At 33.9% G+C, this 27,136-nt stretch overlaps 1 protein-coding gene across 1 annotated transcript in view; it reads left to right on the top strand.

Annotated features, from left to right (window-relative positions):
- Positions 1-8,017: 8,017 nt before the first annotated feature.
- Positions 8,018-27,136, top strand: part of LOC129217106 (dnaJ homolog subfamily C member 1-like) — a 51,815-nt gene continuing 32,696 nt past the window's right edge. The window contains exon 1 of the mRNA XM_054851353.1: positions 8,018-8,370. Coding sequence (XP_054707328.1) covers positions 8,236-8,370 — 135 coding nt within the window. The 5' untranslated portion in view covers positions 8,018-8,235. The remainder of the gene's footprint in view (positions 8,371-27,136) is intronic.

The raw sequence follows: 27,136 nt of genomic DNA, 5'->3' as shown, positions 1-27,136 counted from the left end.
AATTCCCTTTTTGTAAAAATCTTCTAAGTTGTCTATAATTATACGTTTCTGGAAGCTCAATTTCGAAAAATTAGAGCGGAGGAAAGGAATTGAGATCTATTTATTTAAAAAAAAAACGATCGGGTAGAATCTCAGAGTTTCCTCGCTTGTTCTAACGCCAATAAATATGGCCTATAATCATTATTTAAGGTTTCAACTTCTATAAATTTCCGCGGAGCCCCTTGTACCTTTTCCCCCCATAAGCCAACCAAAGGCTGTCTAAAATTGCGTTTTTCAAACTACAAGTTTCAAAAATTTTCCGGGGAGAACCCCCGATTAAAAGTTTTTTTTTTTTTTTTTCAATGTGTGCCTCCTAAAACTATTTTCTAGTTGCGCCACTGCTCCGGTTGTCATGTTTTGACAGGCATAAAAGTTTTATTTATTCTTCATCAACTAGAGATTAGATAGATATTCAAAGTGGCTTTAGCTTAGATATTAAAATATTTTTCTTCTTCCAAAACACATTATTCGCACATCAGAGGAGCTGCTGAACTTGGAATAATTTCGAGATATAAAGTTAAAACGTACACCATCCCAGACAACCACCTATCTTTAAAAGTTATCTACAAGAGATCCACTAGCCATAGAACTGGATATGAGCCAAATACAAAACATGTGCATGGGATGTCCGAATGTCTAATTGAATATCCACCAGTGGTCGAAAGGTTGAAAATTTTTAACTTCCAGTGACATCCAAAATATCCAGACGTTCTGCGGCGATCTCAGAGATATGAAGGGGATATTCTGGATAGCTCATGCACTTGTAGAGGATATTTCTTTCCTATTCATAGGATGTAATGTCCAGAAAGCTTTTGGATGTCTTTATAACGGGTTATAGATATGGATTTTTGATCATATAGATGTATAGGAGATATTAGAATCGATGTTTTATAGATTTCATGTTTTTAAATATATTTTAAAGCTGGAAACAAATTTACAGGTTTAAAACACGCAACTTTTTGTGTATTAAAAAATAAGTTATTTGGAAAATATCTTAAATTTGCTTTCTCAATGCAGTGACGATCCTTTTTACTGATAATTATGAATTAAAGTGTTATATTTGCAAATAACTTATTTATTGATACACAAAAATTGTGATTTTGAAACCTGTAAACTTGTCTACAGCTTTAAAATATATTTCAGAAAAATTAGTAATAAGTTTTAAATAAAGTCTTCAGTCATAAAAGTCATTTATAAAGTTTTCTTCTTTTTTTTCAATCTTCAAAGGAGGAATTTTCATTCTATACCTACCTATAAAATATTTTTTTTTGCATACTGTTCTCGATTTTTTTCACCGATTGTCATGAATATAAGTGTTATATTTGCAAATAAATTAATTTATTGATATAAAAAATTGTAATTTTTAAACCTGTAATCTGTTTACAGCTTTTAAATATATTCCACAAAATTTAGTAATAAATGAAGTCTAGATTCATAAGTTATTTACAGACTTTTCATTTTTCAATAATCATCAAAGGATGAGTTTTCATCCTGTGGGTACCGATAAAAGGAGTTTTTACTTTTTCGCATACTGTTTCAGACTTTCCAAGTAATTTGCTTTAACCAATTTTACAAGTTAAAAAGTAGCAACTCTTTGGTGTCGATGAATAAATCACCTAAATTTAGCATCTCTGCTAATAATAATTCGGAAAAATGTTAATAACTGTAGTTAAGTGCGAAAGCTTTAATACTTTAAGTAACTTATTTGGCACCATGAGTAAGATTTGTTCCTGATACTTATGAATAAAAGTGTTAATATTTGTAAATAACTTATTTGCTGATAAAAAAAACAATCTTAAAACGTGTAAGTTTGTCTATAGATTTAAAGTATATGCACCAAAAATTTTAATAAAAATAACATTCTATTTACAGGCTTGTTCTATTGACTTGATGATCCTCAAAGGATGAGTTCTTATCACTTGTGCACTATAAAATGTTTTATTGCACAGTGTTACGATTTTTTCCAAATACAGTCAAGCTCGCCTAATGGAATAGCCAGTCTTCCACAAAAATTACTCTAATATGCCGGATATTCTATTAAACAGAATTAAAATAGACATAAATGGTTCTGTACATTGAAAATGTATTACATTAAGCAGGATATACAGTTAACCGATATTCTAATAGGCGTGCTCGACTGTATTTCCCCCTCCTTTCTGCAAAACGGTTCCTATTTCCTCTAAAAAATGAATTAAATTTAATCTTAGTTTGCAAATTCTAGTTTTCTGAATTTTGAAGTATCATTTTCTTTTTGGAAGTTTTATACTTAATAAAGCATAATACTTAATAAAGTTTAGTTTATTTGATAAGTGTTCAAAAAGAATTAACTATAACACTAAAATATTATGATGCATTGTGATTAATGCATGTATAATCTGAAAAAAAAAAATAATAGACAAATATGAAAATATTTATTTTGTTTCATATCTCTTAAAAGATGTCGAATTTCAAATCTGAAAACTGAACTTCAACAAAATTTTGATATTCCTAGGCAAAATGACCTACCTTTATATGCTCCTTCCCCCCCCCCCCTTTACATGAGTTACACACAGCAATCTCTACTTTTTAAACCTTAATTCTACGTAGAGAAAAAAGCTTTAATGTCATCAAAATTACTGTAAAATGTTTTTATTGACTAACATTTAAAAAAATGCATACAAACAAAACATCACAATTGCATGAAAATTTGACGGGGACAAAACATCTATGTTTGTTTTCAGCAATCAGGAATTGCTTCTTGTTTTCACTTCACCGGTGAATGATGTTAGTCCTTTGATTTTTGAAAAGGAGCCTCGGGAGTACCACCGTTGACTGGCTCAGGTCCTGCTTCTCCAGCAAGCACGGTCTAAACCAGCAGCACTGACCACCAGAATCCGCTCCTGCTGTGCGGTTGCTTCTGTATCCTACACACACACCTTCAAACATACACACGTCTTTACGCACACACACACCTTCAACCATTCACATATCTTTACAAATACACATACACAAAAACACACGCACCAGTACATGCACACTCATGATTGCAATAAGCTTAATTTTAATTCAAGATGTCAAAAATTCAGGTTTATTATTATTATTTATTTAATTTTATCTAGTCAGGTTTTGATGTGCCGCAACTAATTTTTAACCACAACTTTCATGGCAGAACCTGTTGCCCTAATTTTGATTAATACTGGGAGAAAACCAATTTATAAAAATACTTATTTTGGCAATGCCAATGCAACATCTGGAACTTTGTTAATACATATTACAGCAGAAAAAAATACTTAGAATTTAATGCAAAAATTTAGAATTTCAATTACAATAACATCATGACATTTGGAACTATACTTGCCTGCAACTTAAGTGGACAGTGACATCATCACGACACACAGAAGAAAAACCGTGTTAACAGATAAAACGTCACACTTACTAGCTTCCTCACCCTACCTGCTTCACAAATAAGAGGAGATCACCACCTGTGTATGAGCTGCTACTGGCTGGCGTGTTTGATTCAAATGGTTTTAATGTTCCACGCTGCTTCGCTCGTAAAATTGAAAATATTTCAAGATTGACAGAAATTATGACTAAAAAAGGTAGTATGCGTGGGTTTAACGAACAAATCTGATTTCTAAACGGTAGAGCGTAATTTCACCCGAATATCGGAAAAGACACAATGAACTATTTCCTTCATTTGGTCTCACCTTATTTCTCCATTGTCAAGTAAGTTTGCAGTCGAGTATACAATACTCAAGAAAATTGCAGCCATAACCACAATTGCAGATGTAACTGGCGTGAAGACCTTTTCACCAAAAAGTCCAAACTGTTCCAAAATATTTGAATTAAACATCTCCCTTTTCTAATTTTTGTTCTGAAAAACAGCCAAGAAAACTTTTTAATTCAAAAAATGAGAAAATTGCAAAAATAATGGACTGATGCTGCATAAAGCATGTGTTTTCACATTTGGAATTATTAAATTATAAGATATACTTACCTTATATGTTTGAGTGTTAAAGGATATAATTTTAAAAGATGTCGAAAACACAGAGAACAAACATAAAAGAGAAACTACATTAATTTAAATAGTTCCTCCTGAATGTTTTTCTCAGTAATTTTTCCGCTTGGTTTTTTTCTTCTCTGCTAAAATAAAGAAATAAATATTTGCTATCTTGTTTTTCATAACAATTTATGAATTATATATTTACATACTTGACAAACACAGAATACTGCAATAAAAATAAAAAAAAATAAAAAACTGGCTTGACAGAGAAGGAACATAAAAAAGAAACTACATCAATTTTATTAGGTAGTCGCGGTAAAATGTTCCTCTCCGGATGTTTCTCATTCTCTATTTTCTCTTTCATACTATAAAATAATTAAATATTTGCAAAAGAATAATTTGTATATTGTATTATGAGTATTTAGTGTCATTCTAAGTGCTCGGTAAAGTGTATGTCAACAAGGTTGATGCTCTGAACTCGAACTAAGAGCTACTTAGTACGGCACTAGTGAAACCTACACATCAAATACATACAATGTGAATTTTGAAGCCAAACTTTTATGAGTAATAGTTGGCTAACTTGGATTCATATTTAATTGTTGCAAAATTTACAGCATTCAGAGACTTATAAAACATTACGCTAATTTTAATATGTTAGATTTTCCAAAAACTTGATACTTAATAACCGCGTCAAATCCAGAAAACTCATCTACATTCTGGCAGGACGAAAACACCTGAGAGAAAAACTTTACATATGCACTCTCATTAACCTGGCATTTTTAAACAAAACCACTTTTTAGTCAACAGTGGGCTGAGTTTTCAAGCAAATATAATACCATTTGAATTTAAATAAAACAATCGGGAAATTGAAAAAAAAATCATGCCAAAAAATGCTTATTATTATGGAGGAGTAAGTGAGACACTTTTAATACATTGGTAAAACCAAAATTCCAGCATATGAGATTTCATAGCTTATAGGGAGAAATAATATTAATAGTAGTGCTCATCTTGCTAATGTAAAAGATGAGGTGCTAAAACATGAATGCAAATAATAAACCCAGCATTGGGCCTTTTTGTGCCATTCGACAACAAGGGGAAAGACTAAAATGCAATCTTTATCTTTATAATGCAAACACATATTCAAGCAATGTGCAATTGTAAAAATTAACAAACTGGATAGATGTTTTGGGGGAATGCATGCTTAAATCGAATGGTTAAACTAAACATTCATGAACATAAAAATTTCTAGAAAATAAGCCTTAAACATTTCCACAAAACAACTTTAGAGTTTTAATTCTTTCAGCAAAGTAACACAACACATGCAAAGAAATCTAAGTTAATACCTAGCCTACTTGCAAGATAGATTTTTATGTTTAAAAAAATGAAAAGTTAACATTGTGGAAGAAATGCAGATCGAACATACACGAACAGAAATCAAAGTTAGGGTACCTGTGAACTTAACTCCTCATTAGTGAAAAAATTATCATTGAGTAAAAAAAAAATACATTTACCAGAAACAAAGAAACATACCAATAAAGAAAAGAAAAACTTCAAAACAGTTTAATACTCCACTAAATTTTTAAAACAGCAAACAAAGTAGCAATGGCCGACATTCAAATCAAACGGAAAAGCGGTAGGTAACATACAAACACTTAACTTTTGCTGACCAACAAATGTTCTAAAATGTGAAAAATACAAAATCAGCAGCATCTGAAACACTTATCTGAGAAAAGAAAATAGCTATATTAATTAATGTAGTTACAGCAAAGAAAAGTATCCAGTACAAAATTGTTACCACCGAACTCACGCCGTATCGCGATCGCGATTTTGTTGATAAACAATGAAGTTTAGAAGAAGAAGTGTTAGTTTTCTTAGTTCACCACATTTTAAAAGGAAATGAATTAAAAAAAAACTCACCTCAAATCAACAAAACTTTAAATTAAAAGAATTTTGCCACAGAGACCTGAATATAAACAAATCAAGTAATATCCAAAAGTCAAATATCTAGCAGATATCCATAAATGAGACTTAGATGGATATTTTTTTTAAACATTCAGGTTATTGAACAGCCATCCACAAGCTATCCAAATATCTATATCTAAAACATGTAGAAATCTGGATAGCTAGACGACTTGCGAAAATCCATATCCAAAACCTGGATATCCATAAGCTATCCGAATATCCACATCCAAAACATGTAACCGTTTGGATGTCTTGAAAATATACCAGAAATCCATATCCATAGACATTACCAGATATGGATATCCATCAGCTGTATGGCAAATCCAATGGATATTTGGATATGTCATGGACCTTTTTGGATGTCTAAGAGACATTTGTGGTTGTCTGGGATATTGCGAAAATAAATATTCACACATTATGTTTTGTATAAACTAAATGCCAAACGTATATATACATATTTTTTCATTTTATATTTGTCTACAAAACCTCCATCCAGGTGTTAACTAAATTTTCATCAAACGCCAGAGCATAAAAAGGTTCTCCAAAGACATTTGTACGACGGCGCAATCATGCTTGGCGCGACCCTGGCTGCAGGCAAGACGATTTTTGCTTTTGTAATCTTGCATACATATTGATATGACAGGAAAATATCAAGATGTTGTCATGACAGCATGAATCCAGTCTCTAGGCAAGATGACCTTGCTTTTGTAATCCTGCATACGTACAGGGCCGGATTTAGCTTTTGAACCACTCCGTGCAAAAGAGAAAAATTTTGAACTGCATATGTAAAGAACCCCTCCCCCAATAAATAAATAAAAACATGCTCTTTTTCACATTTTTAGCAAACGCACAAATGTGTCAAAGTAAGTTGGTAATAATTAATGTAAATATTAATAATTTTCATCAAAATACTTCATTTTGTAAAACGGTTTACAGATTTAATTCTGTTGATTTCAAAAATAGCTAAACAGTTACAGAGCTAATTCTCCGTTCATAAGACAGAGAACTGAGACAACGCGGATCTAGCGTCTGGGGTTTAAGAGGAAGTCTTTACTAGAATATGAGCACACAAATGAGGAGACTTGTATTATCTAATGTGGAATCTGGAATTAGTAGAATTATGCTTTGCATGCATATTACTATAATCTTCTTTCTATGTGAAAAAAATAATTTGATGGATAAAATTGTTTATATTTTGAGATTTTGAAATCAGTTATGATGTTTTTCCCAATCACGAATTGCGACAGAACCCTACTCGTTGGGTTTCTTGCTTCTGCTATTGGCTTTTTATCGCAACTGTAATTTGAATTCAAGACATTAAAATTTAAATAATTGCCAGGGGCCGGATGCTGGAAGTTATGCGCTGCGTGTTGGATTCTGTTTTCGCATAAAATTTTTAATGCATAAACTTTTCGCATAATTCGTCAAGATTAGACTCTAACTTCTTTATCCCAAAATTCTGTTTGACTCCAACTCCACACCCACCCTGGCAGAGTTGTGAACTTGGAGGAAACATGATCCACTGCAGGGACGGATACAAGGAAGCTGCGATGGGGGCGGTAGCCCCTCCCTTACCACCGGTAATTTTTCGAAAATGAAGTTCAAAAAACACAAATTTAGACGAGTTTCATTTATGTTGGTAGAAGGGAGGTTTGGGTTTGGAATCCTATCTTGGAACTGTTTCGGAATTGAAGTTCAAAACCTTTTTGTGATCAATATTTTTTAATCAGTTTACATAGTAAAAAAGTAAGTAATAAAAATCAATCGCGCCTCTCTTAAAAAATTCTCGATCCGTCCGGAATGACTCCGACTCTTTTGTCGCGAAAGTAGTAGTTCCTCAATAGATTGCTACTCCTCATAAGCCCATGACGTACCTCGAACTAACTTGAATTTGCTACCAGTAATTCTTGAGTCATGTGACAATTTCAAAGTTTAGCTCATTGCTCTATCAAAGCCTTAAAGTCATTTATCTGAACACCTGTTACACATCGGGAACAACTCAACTCAATGTGTCAAATTTCCCCATCAAAGCAAACTCGTTGATCACAAAATCTAAACCATATGCAGTGTAATGTCTGAGAGCAATGCGGAAGAGTAATTTTGTATTTTCTTCCGAAAATAACAGGTGGTGGTTGGTACTGTCTTGTTCTTGGCAGTTTGAGGAAATGTTCTTATGACAGAAAATCCTTCGACATCATACCTTGTTCTTAGATTTTTATTTAAATTACACATTGAATTAATCGCTATACACCATGAGATATCTTAGTATTGCTTTGATTTTTATTTGTTTTTCTTATGGAAAAAGTTGGACAACAGAGGATATGGAACTGTTTGATCTGGTTGAAAATACTCCAACCAATTTTTATGATGTTTTAGGTGTTGATCAAGTAAGTGAACGTATGAAAATTTACTGCATTTGCGTCATATTGTAGTTGTATATTTTATTGAGTTGTATTGAGTGCATATTTATTCGTTCTGAAAAATGAAACATTCATCGATACAGTGATAGTTTCCGATAATACACAAATTTTAAAATATTAACCTGTTGCTTATTAGTTCACATCGTTTCATTTAATCGTTTCAAGTTGATGATGTCAAGAGCTAAATTAGTCAATTTTCGCTTAGCGTGAAAATTAATAACATCTTACACTGATATGATGTTTAAATGTTTGCTAAATAATAAATAAAGGTGAAGTAGCCTTTTATAATTTTTATTGAGCTAATCAAATGAAAATTATGACGCATAAAAACTTATGTTAATTTCAACCATTGAGAAATAAATGCTTGTTATTCCTTGATTATTGAATCATAATAAATTTTCTTTGAATTTGTGCAAAAACTTAACTTTTTTGTTTTTAAATTTATGATTTTATTCAATAACTTATTGTATACCTACCACAGCAATTAACCAAGTGAAAGACCTGTTTATAACTCTTTTTCAGTTCAGACAATGCCTGCTACTTTGGTTCTAATTACAGTATATGTATTTCTGAAACATTTTAAATGCCCTACCAATTTGCAGATCTTCGTTAAAGTTAACTTTATTTTCTGGAGTGAAAAGCATCAAATATATTCTTAGCAATAATTTGCCTAATGAATTACATATTTAAAAATTGAGTAATATTTATTTGCATCCAGTGATGTTCCCATCAATTTTCTGAGGATATACTTCCCAGCAGGGATGCTTACCCAGGGGAGGGGGGGGGGGGCATGGTGCAGACTTGAATTGAATTTTTAGGGGGGAGGGAGGTGTTTTGACAGGTATTTTTCTCATTTGAAAGGGGGGGGGGTCTTCACAGTATTTGAGGGGGCACCCTTGCTCTTAGGGAGGGGTGCACCCCTGCTTCTCAATAATCCATTATGTACAATATGCATATGGGATCATGTATGTGCTATATATATATATATATATATATATATATATATATATATATATATATATATATATATATATATGTGTGTAAAAAAGTTTGAGAGTATACAGAGTATATATGGAGTATACCCTAGGGGAACATCCCTGTTTGTATCTTCTACTTCTCTCTCTTTTTTTGTTGAGCTGATGAATCACTGTATTGTTCAACAAATCTTATTACTGACATCTGAATTATTTATAAAGAGGGAGTTTGGTGATGCTGTGATTAAGTTATATGAGTACATTAGAGTAAAAATGAGATTTTAAACAATTTTCACTGGCCAAAATTTGTTATTTTTCTCCTACTAAATATGATCATTGAATGAAGTTAAGATATGTATATAACTAGGCTTTCCCACATATTTTGACAAGATTAAATTCATAAAACGAATTATATTTTTAATTATTTCACTTAATCTTCAAGAAATTATTATTTAATACCAAAAAAAAAAAAAAAAAAAACCCTGTGTAAAATGTTTCTAAAAAGTACTTGATCCAAAATGTTATACTGACATACCTAATTTGAAAGTTATTTTTACAAATATTATTTTTAAACTCTTCTCCCCAAAAAAATAGTTTTGAAATTTAGTTGCATAAAAAGCAGGTCAAGTAAACACTTACTAAAGTAATTCTAAGCCATGTTGTTACAATATTGCAGTTTTTCCTGATGAGTTCCTCAGGTAATTGTACATTTTGTGAAATTAATTTTGTCTTCTTCAACTTTATTTTCACTGTAAGAATTTCTGAAAGCATCAAAAGGTGTAATTTCTTTCTTTTTTTTTATTCTTTATAATATTGACGCTACTTAATAGGCCAATTATGCATCTCAGTTTGACACTTGGACTGAAAATTGCAACTTTGTTAAGTTTAGCTATCGTCTGAAGATTCTCCGTCAGATTTAAATCTGTCAGTAGTTGAAAAATATTGCTGTATATACTTGTATATAAGTCAACCCCCTACACTCCTACTTTTAGGAAAAAAATCGGGAACGTTTTGCCACCATTTTCAAATAAACGTTAAAGTAAAGAGGAGGAAAAGAAATGTAATGGACCTTTTTTTTACCTCATTATACATGAGTATATACAGTAGTCTATTTAAAGAATGGTATGTTGGGTTGCGTTGAATCTTTAATAATTTTATTTCTTGATCTGAATGAACGAGTCTAGCAGGAACACACTAGTTTTCATAACATGTGTATTTAGTATGAGCAATTTTCTTGATATGATATTGTATTTTGTACAGTGAGAAGTAGCTTATGTGTTTCAAGGTATAGATGGCAGAAGATTCCATTATGTACTTCATTAAGCAATAAGAGAATATAGCAGCGTATTGCAATAATGTATAAGAAGGGATATATTTATGCGTTGATCAAAAGATTTCATGCCCTTCAAATTATGCCATCAATGCTCCACCTTTTTCAAAGTGGGAGGGTACAGGGGAAAACCCCCGTCAGTCAGCTTTTACAAGGAAACAAAATAATGATGCAGCCTAGTGGTTGCTGAAGTATACTTTTTGAATAGTCTATCATCTTTTGACAAAATTCCTTAAGTCGGTTGAAATATTTGTTCGAAAATGGGTGGTGCTAGGGAAAAAGTCCATCAGTCAAACATTGAAATGCATTTTTCCCAAAATTTTTTTTGATTGAAGGTTTTTTTCCCTTGTACCTTTCAAGTGTAAGATAAATGACTGCTTCCAATGAACACATTCTATATTTTATTTAGTTCCTATACTTAAGGAAACCAAAAATTTTGAATTTACTGAACCAAATTTTCTGTACTTATGCCAATTTTCTGATTTTTAGATCAAATCTAAATAATAACCCAAGCAATATACGGTTGAATCTGGACAAAATTGCAACAGGAGTTTTTTCAACGGTTTTCGGGTTTCTAGTTGATACTGAATAACATATCCAAAATCGGACAAAATTGGGTCACGGGAACAACTCCAAAATCAGATTTCAAAATGTGGGGGCTAGTATTAATTATCTTCAAAATAGGTAAGCAAGTGTTCTTCTTTAAAAGCATTGTAAAACATATTTAGCATTCTCAACTGTAATAATAGGTTAAGAGTTTTGGTTTCGGGTTACGTTCCAAAAATTAGATTGAATCTTGATAACTCGACACTTGGATAGCTCGACCATCGGGGTAATGATTTTGTGGCACTTAGGCAGAGTTTGAAAGCAGTTTTTTCTTCTGGATTGGACAATAGCAATGTGAATCTTCAGTGGGCAGAGTTTAAGGAAAAGCTAGCGAAAACCGTTGGGAATCATGTTTCTTTTAAGAGAAAGGGTGTCAACACTAAAATTTGGCCAATGTGGTTCTCCAGGGAAACTAAAGACGCTCTAAATTACAAGCAAGCTGCTTTTCATAGGTTTAGAGAAACTGGTCACAGTGCAGATAGGCTCCGATATTGTAAGGCAAGGCGTAAATTTAAGTATTTGGTACGGATTCAGAAAAGAGAGTTGGAGCAAAGACTGGCAGATAACATAAACAGGAATCCAAAGAGGTTTTTTGCATATGCTAATTCGGGGAACGTTCGAAATAGTCATATTGGGCCACTGGTTGATGAGCACGGAATTTTAATTCAGGACGATAGTGATATTGCTAATGTTCTTAATAACTTTTTTTGGAGTGTTTTTAACGATAATTGTATCTCAACAGTTGACATCAACAAGACACAAGCTGTAGTACAGCTTGAGGACTTTGTATTTTCCAGGGATGACGTTTTACTTCATTTGAAAAAAATTAAAGAGACTAAGACTCCGGGACCTGATAATATTTATCCAAAAATTTTAGTTGAATGTGCGGAGGAATTAGCAGATGTAATCGTAAATATTTTCAATGCTTCTTATAACTCGGGGACAGTGCCAGAGGACTGGAAGCTGGCTAACATTACACCGCTCTTCAAGAAAGGGTCTAAAGGGAGTGCGGGAAATTATAGACCTGTGAGTCTAACTTCGGTAGTTTGCAAAATTTTTGAAACATTGATAAAAATTAAGATAGTAAATTTTCTAGAGACTAATAATCTATTGACTAATTTTCAGTACGGTTTCAGGAAAGGTAAATCTTGTGCAACTAATTTATTACATTTCTATGACAAAGTTTTGGCTTTGGACAATAAGAAGCCTGTAGATGTTGTTTACATTGATTTTCAAAAAGCTTTCAATAAGGTACCACATGTTGCTCTACTTAGCAAATTAGCTGATATAGGAATAGGAGGGAAAACTTTCGTTTGGGTAAAAAACTGGTTGACCGGAAGGAAACAAAGGGTAGTTTTAAGGGGAAATTATTCTAATTGGAGTGAGGTTTTAAGCGGGGATCCTCAAGGATCAGTGTTAGGGCCTGTTTTGTTCATTGTTTTTATGAACGATATTCACAAAAATATTTCTGGGAACATGAATTGTTTTGCTGATGATGTCAAACTTATGGGGACTGTAGAAAATGAAGAACAAGCAAAACAGCTGCAAGAGGATCTAGATCATATTACGGAGTGGGCTGATAAATGGGGTATGGCTGTTAATGTTGGGGAAATGTCAAGTGTTACATTTAGGGCATGGAAATAAGTGTACAAGTTATTATTTGCAAGGTTCAGTCATTAGTCAGGCAGACAAAGTTACTGATCTGGGGGTCTTAATAAGTCAGAATTTAAAGTTTAGCCAACAGTGCAGCATTGCTAGTAACAAGGCCAATAAGATGCTTGGGTTTATCAATAGATCTATTTCAAACAAATCTAAAGAAGTTCTTCTGCCCTTATATAGAAGTTTGGTAAGACCTCGTTTGGAGTTATGCTGTTCAGTTTTGGTTTCCTTATCTTATGAAAGACATTAATGTATTGGAAAGGGTTCAAAGGCGAGCTACAAGGCTGATAAATGGACTTTCTCATTTAGACTATGATTCCAGGCTTAGAAGGCTAAAAATGTACAGTCTTGAGCAAAGAAGAGACCGAGGGGACATGATTCAATTGTTTAAATTTATTAAAATGAAAGGTGTTACGGGGCTGAAGTTTAGCACTGAAAACAGGACAAGAGGTCATTGTTTTAAGCTATTTAAATCTTAGGCTAACATGGATGTTAAGAAGAATTATTATTTTAGCAGGGTAGTGGAACCTTGAAACAGTTTGCCGGAAGAGGTGGCAATGAGCAAGGGAGTAGATAGTTTTAAGAGGGCCATTGATCTTCACTGGGGATTGTAAATTGACTAGGACCAGTCTAGTTGGGCCCAGAGCCTGTTGCTGGTCGTCACATTTGTATTTGTAACCCAATGCATTTGTTTCCCTCTCTAGTACAGTGCTATATTTATATTCGAGTTGAAAAAAAAGGTTGCTCTGCACATTTTTTGCAGATATTCACTTAATCGACTACTATTTAAACCAGTGTCTACAACTTAAAGCCCTCAATCCATATTTGGCCTACATTGTAAATCCACCTGGCCTTTAAAAAGTGATTTATTTCAAAATGGTGTGAAATCCGACTAATAAAAATTATTTAATTTTTTTAATGGCATAATAATACTTTATTTTCCAAATATAAAAATTTGGAATCCTTTAAATAGTATGAAAGCTTCTATTATTTGCAAAACAATTACAAATTACTAATTTTTATCACCGTCATCCTCATCATACTCATAGAATTTAACGATTGATTTTCAGCCATTGATTTGACATGCTCCACAAGTTGTAGAGCAGTGCCATTACTCCTGCATGCGCATCGTAATGTAGCACATTGTTTTGGAGGAACAGGAAATCATGTTTAATAGATAGCCTGGGGCCGGTGGTAAGTTGCAAAGTATTGGATAGTATGAGTTACTTTTTACGTAGCGTAAAAGTATGTTCTGTAGCTATGGTATTCGTGAGTCAATCAGAGTTGGAGGTAAACGTTCAGGTGTAATAAAAGATTTTGCTGTAGCTACCTTTGCTAACATCATTTGATGCCGTAGGAGTCTAGATTTCAAGGCTTGAGATTCATATAGTTGAAGCATTGCTTTTCTCCAAGCGATTGCAATTTCTTAGTGCGAGCATAAGTCAGTTGAAAAACTTTTGCAAAAGAACGGAGCTCGGCATCTTTCATCAGTTTTACAACCGTTGAATTTTTTTCGATTGAAAAAATCTAGATATGTTATTACAGCCAGTATAAGAATGAGAAAAATATATAATTTGCAGTTTTCGCGATCTATAGTAAAGATGATTGGTTCAGAATAACAGGATTGGGAGTTGACCCTCGCCTTATAATCACTACGGTAATACAGTTTGAACCCATAATTCTTCGCTTGATTCAGAAGCAAAATCATCAAACCAGTGTCTTCGTTTATTACCACGGTAGGCAGATGTGCAGAGTCGGATACTGCAGCTTGCTAAATTTTCCCATCAGCATCACCATTAATGTTTAGAACAGAACACCCTTGTTTCCGCAATAAATCACTTAAAGATAAATCATCGCTTGTTGTTTTTTCCAATCAGCCAAAAACGGTTCTTTTTTCCCGAAGAAATGCATGCACTGACCGAAATTAATGTCTCCACTTCATTTTGTTTAGCGTTGTCTGTGAGAGGCATCTTTGATTGTAGGGGACCCTCTCTAGCCATCAGAAACAGCAATAGGTTTCCGGAACGTTTTAAGAACAAAATTAACATAAGAAAGAGCAATATGCTCTTAAGTATCGTTACTGCACCAAGGAAGGTTATGTAAGAATGATTCTTCATTTAAAACATACTTCTCTACCTGTAGTATGTTTTCAGATTCTTCACCACACAAATTTTTAATGCATTTTACTACTTCTTGAGCCAATTGGATTTTGCTGCATTTCTCATCATAGCTTCAAAAAATGCTGCGGGATATGCACAAAGTTCATAACACCTAACATCTGCAAGATTCATTTCACCACAAAAGGCAATAGCCATCGTTCTTTGAAAAAGGATTGATGGATCTATCTGTATGTCTGGATCGTCTTTACTACAAATGTTAGTATGTGATCCTAAAGTTTTTTCTTTGTCCGATCTTTCAACAGTGTACCTAAACACTTCCTGTCCTGTCATTTTAGAAATTATGTTTGTACCAAATAAGTGGAATTCTCAGTATTAACACCATCTTCAGCTGTTAGACCTGTAAGAATATTACCTAAAATAGGAGATCCAAGAGTGGGAATCTAAAAAAGGGGAAGAAATCTTGGCCAAATGGGGTTAAACAAAAGATTATATCATTAATTTTTCAACATTTTGTACTTGACTAGCGCTGTGTTTTCCACTTGTAGCAACTAAATTATTTAATAAAGCGATTATATTTTTCACATAATTCATAAAAGAAAAGGCTCAAGCCATATGCATTTCATTTGAACAAATGAAAAATTGGCATTTATAAGTTGCACCTCTTGTTAAATGCGATTAAAGTTTACATGGGAAATAACATAATTTATGGAGTAAAAAAAGAAACTTCTTTCAAATTAAATAAAGCATTGCAACATTTTTTCTAAGCAATTTTTTTTTCTTTTTGTGAGTGGGAATGGATCGGCATGCAATATGGGTCATATACGACCCGCGGACCTCAGTTTTTCAGCCTCTAGTTAAAATAGTAATTGACTAAGGAGAATTACCTCTGCATACGTGATGTAACAACCAACTTATTTGAACATAACACTGTACTAGAGAGATAAACAAATGCGTCAAATTATCAGGATGGTTAATTATTCAAGTGATAGGTTATCGAGATTCTACCTAATTTTCGTGACATAGGGTCTGGTGGGGTAAAGTGGTCATAAAATCGTAGGTTTTCAAATTAGGTGAATAATAAATACAATAAATTCTTTAAACACTTAAACCTTTTTTTGTTTTTATTTTACATTGTATTATTAAAGAACACGGTACATTGAGTTTTATGAAAATAAATATTGATTTAAGTAGTGTTATAACACTTTCTTTTCCCTTTGTATTTATGACCACTTTACCCCATGGGGTGGGGGAAAGTGGTCATAGCATGGGGTAAAGTGATCATAGTTAAAAGTATATGCAAAACCATTACAAACAACCCTAATATTTGTATTTTCCGGTTATTTTTATAGTTAAATTTACAAGCATATGTGTGTATACACGAGTATATACGTGTAGTATAAGCATTAGTAAACACGTTCATATATGAGTAGTTACATGTATGCATCAGATACATGCATGCATGTGCCTACTCAAGTATATACATGTATACACGAGTATATAAGCATGTATAAGTGATTACCTACAGGAGTGTATACGTGTCTACACGAGTATATACGTGTCACGTGTATGTACGGGTATATACGCGTGTAAACGAACATCATATGAGTGTATGCACTTGTATCTCGAGTATATACGGGGATACATGAGTATATACGTGTACAGTAGACGTATACACGCATATATAAGTGTACATACACACATAATACGGGTATACCCGAGTTAACTCGTGGATACATTCAGTGCGTGTTTTTACAAGTAAGTCTACTCACATTGTGAAGCACGAGTATACGTACTATACGTGCAAACACGATTATATACCTGTATAGACATATATACGTACACTTACGTGTATACACCAGTACATGTATGTATACACGAGTACATGTATGTATACACGAGTATATAAGCTTATATACATCTGTGCCTACAGAGTGAATCCAAGCACTCGGGCAAAAGTCTAAGGGGTGTGAGAGGGGAGGATAAGAAGCAAAGAATTATAAAGAACTTACGTTCGCTGACGCTCTACATGCACACAAAGCCAGAAACTGATGGATGCAAAACAAATCACAAATTTGTTACACAAAGATGATTTTACCCAACATTTTAGTTTTTAAGAAATATTTAGAGCAGTTGTTAAAAGTTACGGCCTGTAGTAGCTCTAATACAAGCATCGGAACAAAGGCGCAGCGGCTGATGAAAGTTTTTCAAGAGTCTTATAATTGCAACAAAGCGTGCTTTGTGATTGCGACGCACAAGTATCACAGCAGCAGGCCGCAAATTTCATCATTCCCCCTTAAAATTTTCTTGAGACCTAAAAAGTTGTGTAAAATTGTCTTTGTATAATAAATTTTTGACCTGTTTTGCTTTTATCAGTTTCTGGCTTTCCGTGCATGTAGCGCGTCAGTTTTGTGTTTGTGACCTTATGTGTGATTCTTGCTTCTTATCCTCCCCTCTAACACCTTTTAATAATTTGCCCAAAAGTTAAAACTCACCCTGTATACTTGTATATATGCTTGTATGTAAGTGTCTACCTGAGTATATAAGTGTTTATGTATATATACGAGTATAAGTGAGTATATACGTGTATAGTCGAATGTATATCTGTATAGATTAAAAATACTTGCAGATACCCATATACGTATTTATTGGTGAATTTATGTGAATACGTCTATATACGTGCCTACACGAGTATATGCGTATGCATACGCATATACTCGTATATTTAACCCCATTTACTGTAAAAAACAATATATATTAAGTGAAATTAAAATTTAATTTATATCTGCCTTATACTTAACGATTAAGTGACATTAGAAGAACAATACTTGTTAAGCCTAATATTATGACCACTTTACCCCATCTTACTTAAATTGTTCTAAAAATATATCTCAAATAGATTCAGCTAACTGCTAATGAGTAAGAGTTCTTGAGACATGTAGGAAGCATCCTATGCAGTCAATCTGTTCATAATTCTAACAAACAAAATTTTCCAAGGAAGTTAAAAAGGTGTTTAGATTTTAAAACTTTTCATATTTACAGAAAATATTTTTTTTTACCAAATAAAATTTTGCCAGTTGTAAAATTTTGAACTCAAAATGTAGTTTCTAACTGCCCTACTCTATAATAAAATTTTCACATTCATTCGAACATTTATTTCCGAGTTATAGCCATTTATTTGACGAATGACCACTTTACCCCATTGACCACTTTCCCCCACCAGACCCTACGCATTAACCAAGACGCTTTGTCTATGATTATTCCATTTGCGAAGGCTAAATATGTTTTAAAGAAGAATACTAGCTTATTTATATTGAAGATAATTGCCACTAGCCCCCCATTTTCAAACCTGATTTTGGGGGTGTTTCTGTGAACCAATTTTGTCTGATTTTGGATAGGTTATTCTGTTTGAGTTACTGATATAAAAACAATGAAAAACCTTCTGTTGCAATTTTGCCGATGTTAAGGGTATTTTTCCCTTAGTTTGACTGGACTATAAATAGATATAAATTCTGACTAACTTTGTTTCAATGCTATTTCTCCTGTCAAATGCTAGATTCAAATTTGTAATGTTAAACCTCATGTATTAATGCTTAATCTATTACCCTTTTAGATAGATATAAAAATCGTAGTGAAAATTGATTAGTTTACCTTTTCTCTTATTCATAGACGTGTCTGTTTAAAAAGTAAAAAATTAGAAAAAAGGCTCAAACATTATCTTTACGAGAACAAATTAAGGTATAAGTGGGATTAAGAGTCCCCCCCTCCACCCCCAATGAAAAATTGAACATTTGTTGGATTTGGATTATCATCTCTTTGACAAGTTAATTTTTTGAATAAAAGTAAAATATCAAAACAGTTTCTGCAATTTTTTTTAAGGCTTCAGCTCGGACATTCACCCAGCAGCTGAACTTTTTTCAGCAGCCTACAGCACAGGTTTACCCTCCCCCCTACCCTCACAAAAAACGTACTTCTAGATAAACAGACATTAGATTAATCGTAAAATCTTAACCAGCATTGAGAAATGCATAAAACATGCTGAACTAAAAAACTACTAGGACATATACAATATGCTGACAGCCTGGTTATGACGTCCAGAGACTGCAGTTTTGTCCTTGTTATTGTTTTGAACTCATCAAAACAGGGGAGCAAGTGCATTTTGTCTCCCCTATGTTGTTTTAAAAAATAGAAAAATAAATTCTTCTAAATTTATTTTAGCAACCAGGTTGTTAGTACTCTCAGCTTCAGTGAGATGACATTTGTCTCAAACTCGGTTTTTGACTATTTTATACTAATGAGTCCATAACAAAGACAAAACAGCAGTCTGTGGGTGTCACAACTGGGCTGTCGATATATTATACGTAGTTCTGTGCCTTATAGCTTTGGTTTAAAGGTGGAAACTTTCTACTTACTACTGTATCAGTCTGTGAGGTACATCACAGTGTTACAGCGTTTCCGCTACCGGGGACATAGGTATAGTCAGTGGCTGATTTAAGCATTTGTAGGCCCATGGCAATAACTTTTTGGGGGCCTCTTTGTCATTTTTTTTTTCATGATTGATAAGGCGTCAGACTTGTAATCGAAAGGTCTCAGGTTCAATGCCAGCCAATTTTCCATGTTCATTATTGGGGACTGAGGCATGTTAAATGTGTCATTGCTTAATTTCTGGTATGGATCAAAAAGCAGAGTTACACTATATCACCAAAAGTATTGGGACAATTTTAAAAATTTATTTTTACTGATTTCTTGAGAAATAAGAGAACAATTGAGACAGTGAGAAGCAAAGTTATGCTACTGACAAAATTAAAAATTTGAAGATAACCAGTGCAAATGGTAGGTGAACCTCTCCCATGTCTTGGGGCAAGAGATAGTACTAGTATCCCTGGTAGGTTCTATTATACAGCATAATTTAGAAAAACTTTTCAATGTAAGCCTACCTATTACCTTATCTTTAAACGCGTTTTACTCAAAACTTGAAAATGTCCACTTACATCCCTTTGCTTCTCACTGCCTCTCAGTTGTTCTGTAGTTTTCCGTAACTTTTTTCCCATAAAAAGTGCACTTCAGCTGTCATTTTCCAACAAAAATTAAATCATCCATGCATTTAGGGGGCCAGGGCCGTCCAAAGTGGGTTGGGGCTAGCGGGGCAATCGTCCTGGGCGCCACGAAATGAGGGGGCGCCGCAAAGCGTCCCTCGTTTCGACGACACACGACTATGTTTTACATTCAGGGATTATTCCATTTAAATTTTTTGTAAGTCGTTTAAATAACCCTTTGCTTGTGATATTAAAGAAAGGCTTTATGGGGACCCTTGTACGAAAATTTTGTTAAACTCAAGTTTTAAAATGCAATTGTAAGGCCAAATTTTGAAAGGCCAGTAATTTTTCCAAGTTAGAGTTTCGAAAACGAAATTCTCTGAGCGATTTTCGATGTTGTTGAGCATTTATGGGGTTTCCTCCCCTAAAACTTACAAATATTTGATGCAAAAAAATACATCTTTGTTTTTAACATTTATGAAAGCTGGTATTAAGTTGGTACAGGTAAAACCAAAAAACTCTTGAAAGAATCATTGGATGAGTCCAGATCGAAGTCTAATTTTGATGTAATTTACTTCGATAATATTACATTTTCTCTTTATAATCCGCAAACTATATACAGTACAACCTCGATATCTCAAATCTCTCGGGACGGGAAAAAAATTATCGAGTTTTTGAGTTATCAAGATTTTAAAATAATTACACTAGTAACTCTCACAATTACTCACACATACGCTATATGCATTTATATATGTACTATGGGATCACTTCGAATTACGATCAATAAAGTAGTCTTCAATATTTTACTAGATTTGAAATTTTATAATTGTCGAAAGTGCACAGGATGAGATTTTGAAATGAACAACAATTTCAACTTGGTTTTTTCACCTAAAAATTTAAAAATTCTAATTTTATCTTCAACCAGTAACCCCACATTCAAAAAGTTTTCAGCAGTCGTTTTGTAAGAGTTAAAGAAGCAAAATGATGAAAATGAGGAACACAATTTCCGTTTTCACTTTGAAAACTGACGGACGAAAAGTCGACCCCCTTTCCTCAAAGTGAGCAACAAATGCACAAGGATTCTATACTCTGGGGAAACACAGCACCTTCCTCATACCAACACTCCCCTATTATCTTGCCTCAATCCTCTATTCACAAAATTTCCAGCCTCACCTACGTAGGATGCTAATTAACGGAGATATTAATTAAAAACTCAATTTTATATCCACTTGAACTATGCCAAAAAATGGTCCGATTTTTTTCGGTTTTTGTACCGTTGGAAAGCCCGTAAAAAATAATCATTTCGAAAATATCTGCAAGGGCTAAAGCCACGGACATCGAAAAATGAATACAAAAAAAGTTTTGAAGTAAAAATTAATTTATTTCAAAAAGAAATTTCTTCCTCCCTTTTTTGCGCGAGATTGATTTTAGCTCGAAGAAAAGCTGAACAATATTATTTACTGCCATTTCTTGCTTGAGTATCAAGAAGTAAAATTCCTTGCAATTTGTTTTTAACGCATTGGGGCTTTGTCTGTGTAGCAGGGCATTTAAAATATATTCCCTTTTGATTAGGTTTTCGCAAGTCGATGTTTTAATGGATGTGTAGTCTTTAAAAAAAATCTAACTCTTACTGGTTTTGTTAACGTTATTTTTAAGGGTGAATGATATATTTTGTTTTAATTCCGATACTGAGGAATATTTCTCTTATTTGAAAGGCATTTTTTATGCTCGAGACCCATTCTGATCAATATTTTCGAAACTATTGCAGACGAGGGTTTTAAAAGAGCCGTCGACTCTCTTTAAAAACTGTTACCTTTATTATGTCGGAGACACGTTTTTTTTCGTTATAGGTACTTTACGGCACATTATTAATCTTGGCGATTGTTTTTGTTTAGCTTATTTTGTTAGCATGTTTAATTATATCTACGTAGAAACTATTTATTTGGTGAAACCATGCATTATTTTGTTACTGTGATTTTTTTTTTTGAACAAAAAACAAGAATTAAACAAAACTAATGAAATGTAATTTTCCAAATAATTAAACCAACCCATTTAAAGTAAAAAGTCCGCCAAATGAAAGTCCCAAGTAATTCGCCAAGTAGACTTTAAATGATCCATTAACATGTAAAATTATTTGCTAAATGAATAAATCGAGTCATAAATAAGTGCGAACGTTCCATTAAAATAGAAATTAGAAAAGACGGAGCAGACATAACGACGATGTAACCATATTTTTCGAATTTTCTTACATTTTACGGGGTACGGGATACAAAATTTCCTTTTCGTAGTAGATGTACTGTGTTTTTTAGTTACGTTGTTTTTCTGCTGGGTAATTTTCGTTTGAACATTTTCGTTAAAAACATTGGATCGCTAATTGGTCGGAGTTCGCTTCGCTCGCTAATTGGGTGGGTTACTGTAGTGCGGTCGCTTGGCGAGTTTGGCGATGGCAATAGAATTGCGGGATTTTTTTTTTTTTTACAATTTAAAAGCTGCTGTTAATGTAATTTTGATATATATACTTTTTTTATTTCGCGAAATATTAAAATTGAAAATAATTGTTTTCAGCTATTTAAAGGCTGTTTACGCATTTTAGTAAAATAAATTGATTATTTTACATGAAGGGGGGAGGGGGGATTCCCTTTTAATCAAGGAACTTTTTTTCTTTGATCATATTTCTAATCGATCGGAGTTTGCATCACTCGTTAATCGGTTGGGTTACGGCAGTGGGGTCACTTTGCGAGTTTGGCAATAAACAATAGATTTGGGGAATTTTTTACTTTTGAAAGCTACTGTTAATGTAATTTGACGTCTTTTTCGTTTATTTGGCAAAAAGTTTTTTAATTGCAAAAAAAAAAAAAAAAAAAAAAAAAAAAAAAAAAAAAATTAAAAATAAATCCGCATCACTCGCAAAAATGCTAAGTTCCGGTATCGCGGTCCTTTGGCGATAACGATACTTGGAAAATTATTTAAAGTTTTAAAGCAACTGTAAATGTAAAATAAATAGTTACCCAAAGTTATGAAGCACAACGATTGTTTTGAATTCCAAAGAAACGTTTGATTTGTTTCTAACCAAATGAAGTACGACTTTTTCTTCTTTTTCTGACGACGATTTTCGAATGTCCCACGGGATTTTTTTTATCTTTTTTCGTTAGATGGGATGGCTAATCAATCGGAGTTTGCTTCGCTCGCGAAGAGCTGGGTTACGGTAGCGTGGTCGCTTGCTGAGTTTGGCGTCAAGCAATAGAGTTGCAGAATTATTTTGCATTTGAAAGATACTATTTGATGTATTTTTTGGTTATTTGTTGAAACATTTCAAATTGCGGATAAAAACCGCTTCATTCGCTAAAGGATAGGGTTATGGTACCGTGGAACCTTGGCACGTTAAGCGATGAACTATACAGTTGGACGATTATTTTGAGTCCTACAGCTTCTGTAAATCTTTTAAAATGTTTTTGCGAATAGTTTCAAATTTTAAAGAGACTTTAAAAGTTTTTTTTTGAAAAATGATTATTTTACATAGGGGGGGGGGGAGAGGGGGGGTCGTGGATTTTTTTACTCATCGGAATTCCTTTAAATTCTCAGCACGGGCATCGCCGGGCGGGTACTGCTAGTGTAACAATAAAAGAATAATCAAATGAATAAATCAATTAATATACAAGGAAAAATAAATGACCGACTAAAGGAATGAATGAATACGAAAGTGAATAAAGGAATAAATAAGTGAATTAAACTCTATAACAAAAACAAATCGATGCACCAGGAAGGAGTTGTCCGATTGACACGAAAATTGGTGGATAGGAAGACAACGTACAGAATAGTAAATGATTAAAATCTCAGAGCAATTGAATAATATATGTCAGAGTTACAGTAACAAATTAAATATGTTGTTAACCCGCCTCTAGCCTGGATACAAGCTGAAGCACGGCGTGGCATAGACCAATAAAGCTCCCGGATGGTGTTCTGTGGCATTTCCTGCCAAATTCGCTCCAATTGTCGAACGAAGTCATCAACATTCCGTGCCAGATGCAATCTCCTTCCCATCATATCCCAGACATGCTCGATGACAGAGAGATCTGGCGATCTGGCAGGCCGAGGAAGTGTTTGACAAGCTTGCAGACAGTTCATAGCAACACGTGCCGTATGTGGTCTCGCATTGTCCTACTGAAAAACCAGCCGAGGGTACTGCAAAAGGAACGGTAGCAAAACAGTTCGTAGGATGTCGTCGACTTACCGCTGGTGCAGTAAGTGTACCTTTAATTGCGACTAAAGGGGTCCGGCTATCAAAGGAAATGCACCCTAGACCATAATGCCTTGTTGAGGGCCGGTATGAAGTGCAATAGTGAAAACAGGATCCACCCTCTGTCCTGGGTGTCTCCAAACACGTCTTCGATGATCGTCAGGGCACAGTTGGAAGCGGGATTCGTCGCTAAAGACTATACGTCCCCAGTCGGCATCATTCCAACTTGATCGAGCCATGTACTACTGTAATCTGGCTCGACAGTGTGCAGGCATCAGTGGCAGGTGGCGTAACGGTCGGCGCGATCGTAGATTTCGCTGTCTCAATAGTCTGTAAATCGTCGTGATGGACACTGGTGTTTGGGTTGAATGTCTGATGGTTGATAGAGATGAAGAAAGCGCTGTGACAGCTGATCGGACAATCACTCTGTCATCACGATCTGTTGTAGTCCTAGGTCGACCTCTACCATCCTGACGCTGAACACTGCCATTTTCCACCCATCCTTGCCAGCACCTTCGAATCGCCGCATCGCTAAACTCAAATGATGAGCGATTCTCGAATTTTTCCATCCTGCAACTTTCAATCCAATGATAAAGCCTCTCTCAAACTCTAACAGTAGCTCGTAATGTGCACGAACTCTGCGCCGAGGCATTTTTTAAGTTGTTAAAAGTTAATGAGAATCGCAATCAAGCCGAAATTTTTAATAATCGTTGAAGAACTGCTCCTTATAGTATACATCTGCTGGATGCGCAGTTCCGATGCGCTGGAGATCAAACTATTCATTCATTGGACACCAAGTTTTAATCATTTGCATATCTGGTCAAAACACTCATGCATACGAAATTTCAAAGCAATCGGATGATTGCTTCTTGGTCCGTCGATTTTTTTTTGTTATAGAGTGTATTTCACTTGGCCCCATCGACTTTGCCCGCATGTACTTGACTAATTGTACATTTTGTTTAAAATACAATAAGCTTAATATTAACTGAATTAATACTACATTGAATATTAGGAGGCCTCAATTATTATTTAATATGTTAATTACAAGAACGTTATCATTTTATAGTAACAAAAATAATCTTTGACTTACGAAAAAATATTACAATATGAGTATCAATTTTTGAAAATGCCTGTATTATCATATGCTTTAATATTCGGTATTGTTTTCCTGACTGGAATAGACTAAATATGATACTACATACTTAAAAAATTGCGAGATAGGTGGAGCTAAAAGAAAATATTTCACTTTACACCACTATTCAACTTTGCCCTATGTTCCTCTACTTGTGCAAAATTTGAGCCATATATTCGTTTGAAACTTGTTTCGTTTCTTTTCTTAATTTTTTTAAAAGTAGTTTCCAGAAATCGCTATAAACTACTATTTTTTGTATCGAATTACTCACTATACTACTTTTTCATAAAAAGTCGCTACTTCCAACCACTGACTAAAAGTAGTAGTACTTTTGACTGTAGAAACAGTCCCATTGCATTTTACTATGCTTGTTAAATTCCTCAATGCGATTTAGCTCTTGATATATTAATAATGTAGTTGACAATAAAGTTATTATCATTGCATAGGGGTTGTTCATAAATGTTGTCACGCGCTTTGAGGCTCGCAGGAGGGTCCGTGAAATTGTGACAGTCTGTGAGAAGAGGAAAGAGGAGTAGCAAGAAAGTGTGACATCACGAGTTTTTTTGTAGCGATAGGTTTATGTAAAACAGCATGACATATGACAAAGGGGGAGGGGGGACGAAATATGAGACTCAGTGGCAATTTGATCCTCCTTGGAGGAGGTTCAAATTTGTTGAAAAAAAGTGTGGCGTCGTTTTTCGACGATATCCATAGTGAAAGTATACCCCCTATCTTCGGTTAGTCCCTGAGAAACTAGATGGTTGTGCAGGGCGGGGTCTCATTGGGTTCCCTCACAGTTGGGTTTAAGGGGTTTAGTTTAAGGGGAAAGAAACAAACCCCATAGTTGTTTTCCAGAAAATTATGACAATTTTCTGATATTGTCTGGATTTTGTTGTTGGATAGATCCATGTTATTCAAGCATAAGAAAATGAAAATAATATTTTCCTATCTAGTCTTCTTTAACATGCTCAGATTCTAAATTAACGTTTCGATGAAGACTGAATAAATATTTCAGCGTGATACACCATGGAAGTAAAATTTGCTCAGCTTTCTGAAGGTCGTTGTATTTTGTTTGCTCAGCCGCTATATTAGGGCTTCTGTGTAATGCTCTAGAAAGCTTTCTATGTTATTTGTAGTCAATTATCAGAAAGTAAAAGTAAGCTAATTGTTTCAAATGTCTTGTTTAACAAGGTTTTTTTTCCACTTACTATTCAATAAAAAAATAATAATGTTATTGCTCTGCAAAATGATGCTAAGAAAGTAATTAATGTGAAAAATAGGCTGCGTTCAACATTCAACGAATTAAACGAACTTTTATCACAAACTAATCAACAAAAACGTAATGCCTCTTGTTTCAAATGTTAAGTTTTGCACAAAGTCAAAATACAACTGTAAAAAATGCTAAATTGGTTTTTCTTCTATTGATTAGTCCATGGGCGGAATAAGACTATTTCGCCTGAATGGGGCTAAGAACCAGAATCCCTTGTTGGATAAAGGGGAGATAACTACCCCCCTTGAAGAATTACAGAAATATAATGGTAATAAACATTTGTGTGTGTATTTTGTTGCATTTTCCCTTAATATATACTGAGAATGTACTATTCCCTTCCCTCTATCACCCCTTCCGGGGAAGCATATAAGC

Source organism: Uloborus diversus, chromosome 2 (assembly GCF_026930045.1).
Source record: "Uloborus diversus isolate 005 chromosome 2, Udiv.v.3.1, whole genome shotgun sequence".
Classification (NCBI taxonomy): domain Eukaryota; kingdom Metazoa; phylum Arthropoda; class Arachnida; order Araneae; family Uloboridae; genus Uloborus; species Uloborus diversus.
Note: the sequence above shows the minus strand (reverse complement) of the source record. Positions and strands in the feature narration are given on the sequence as shown.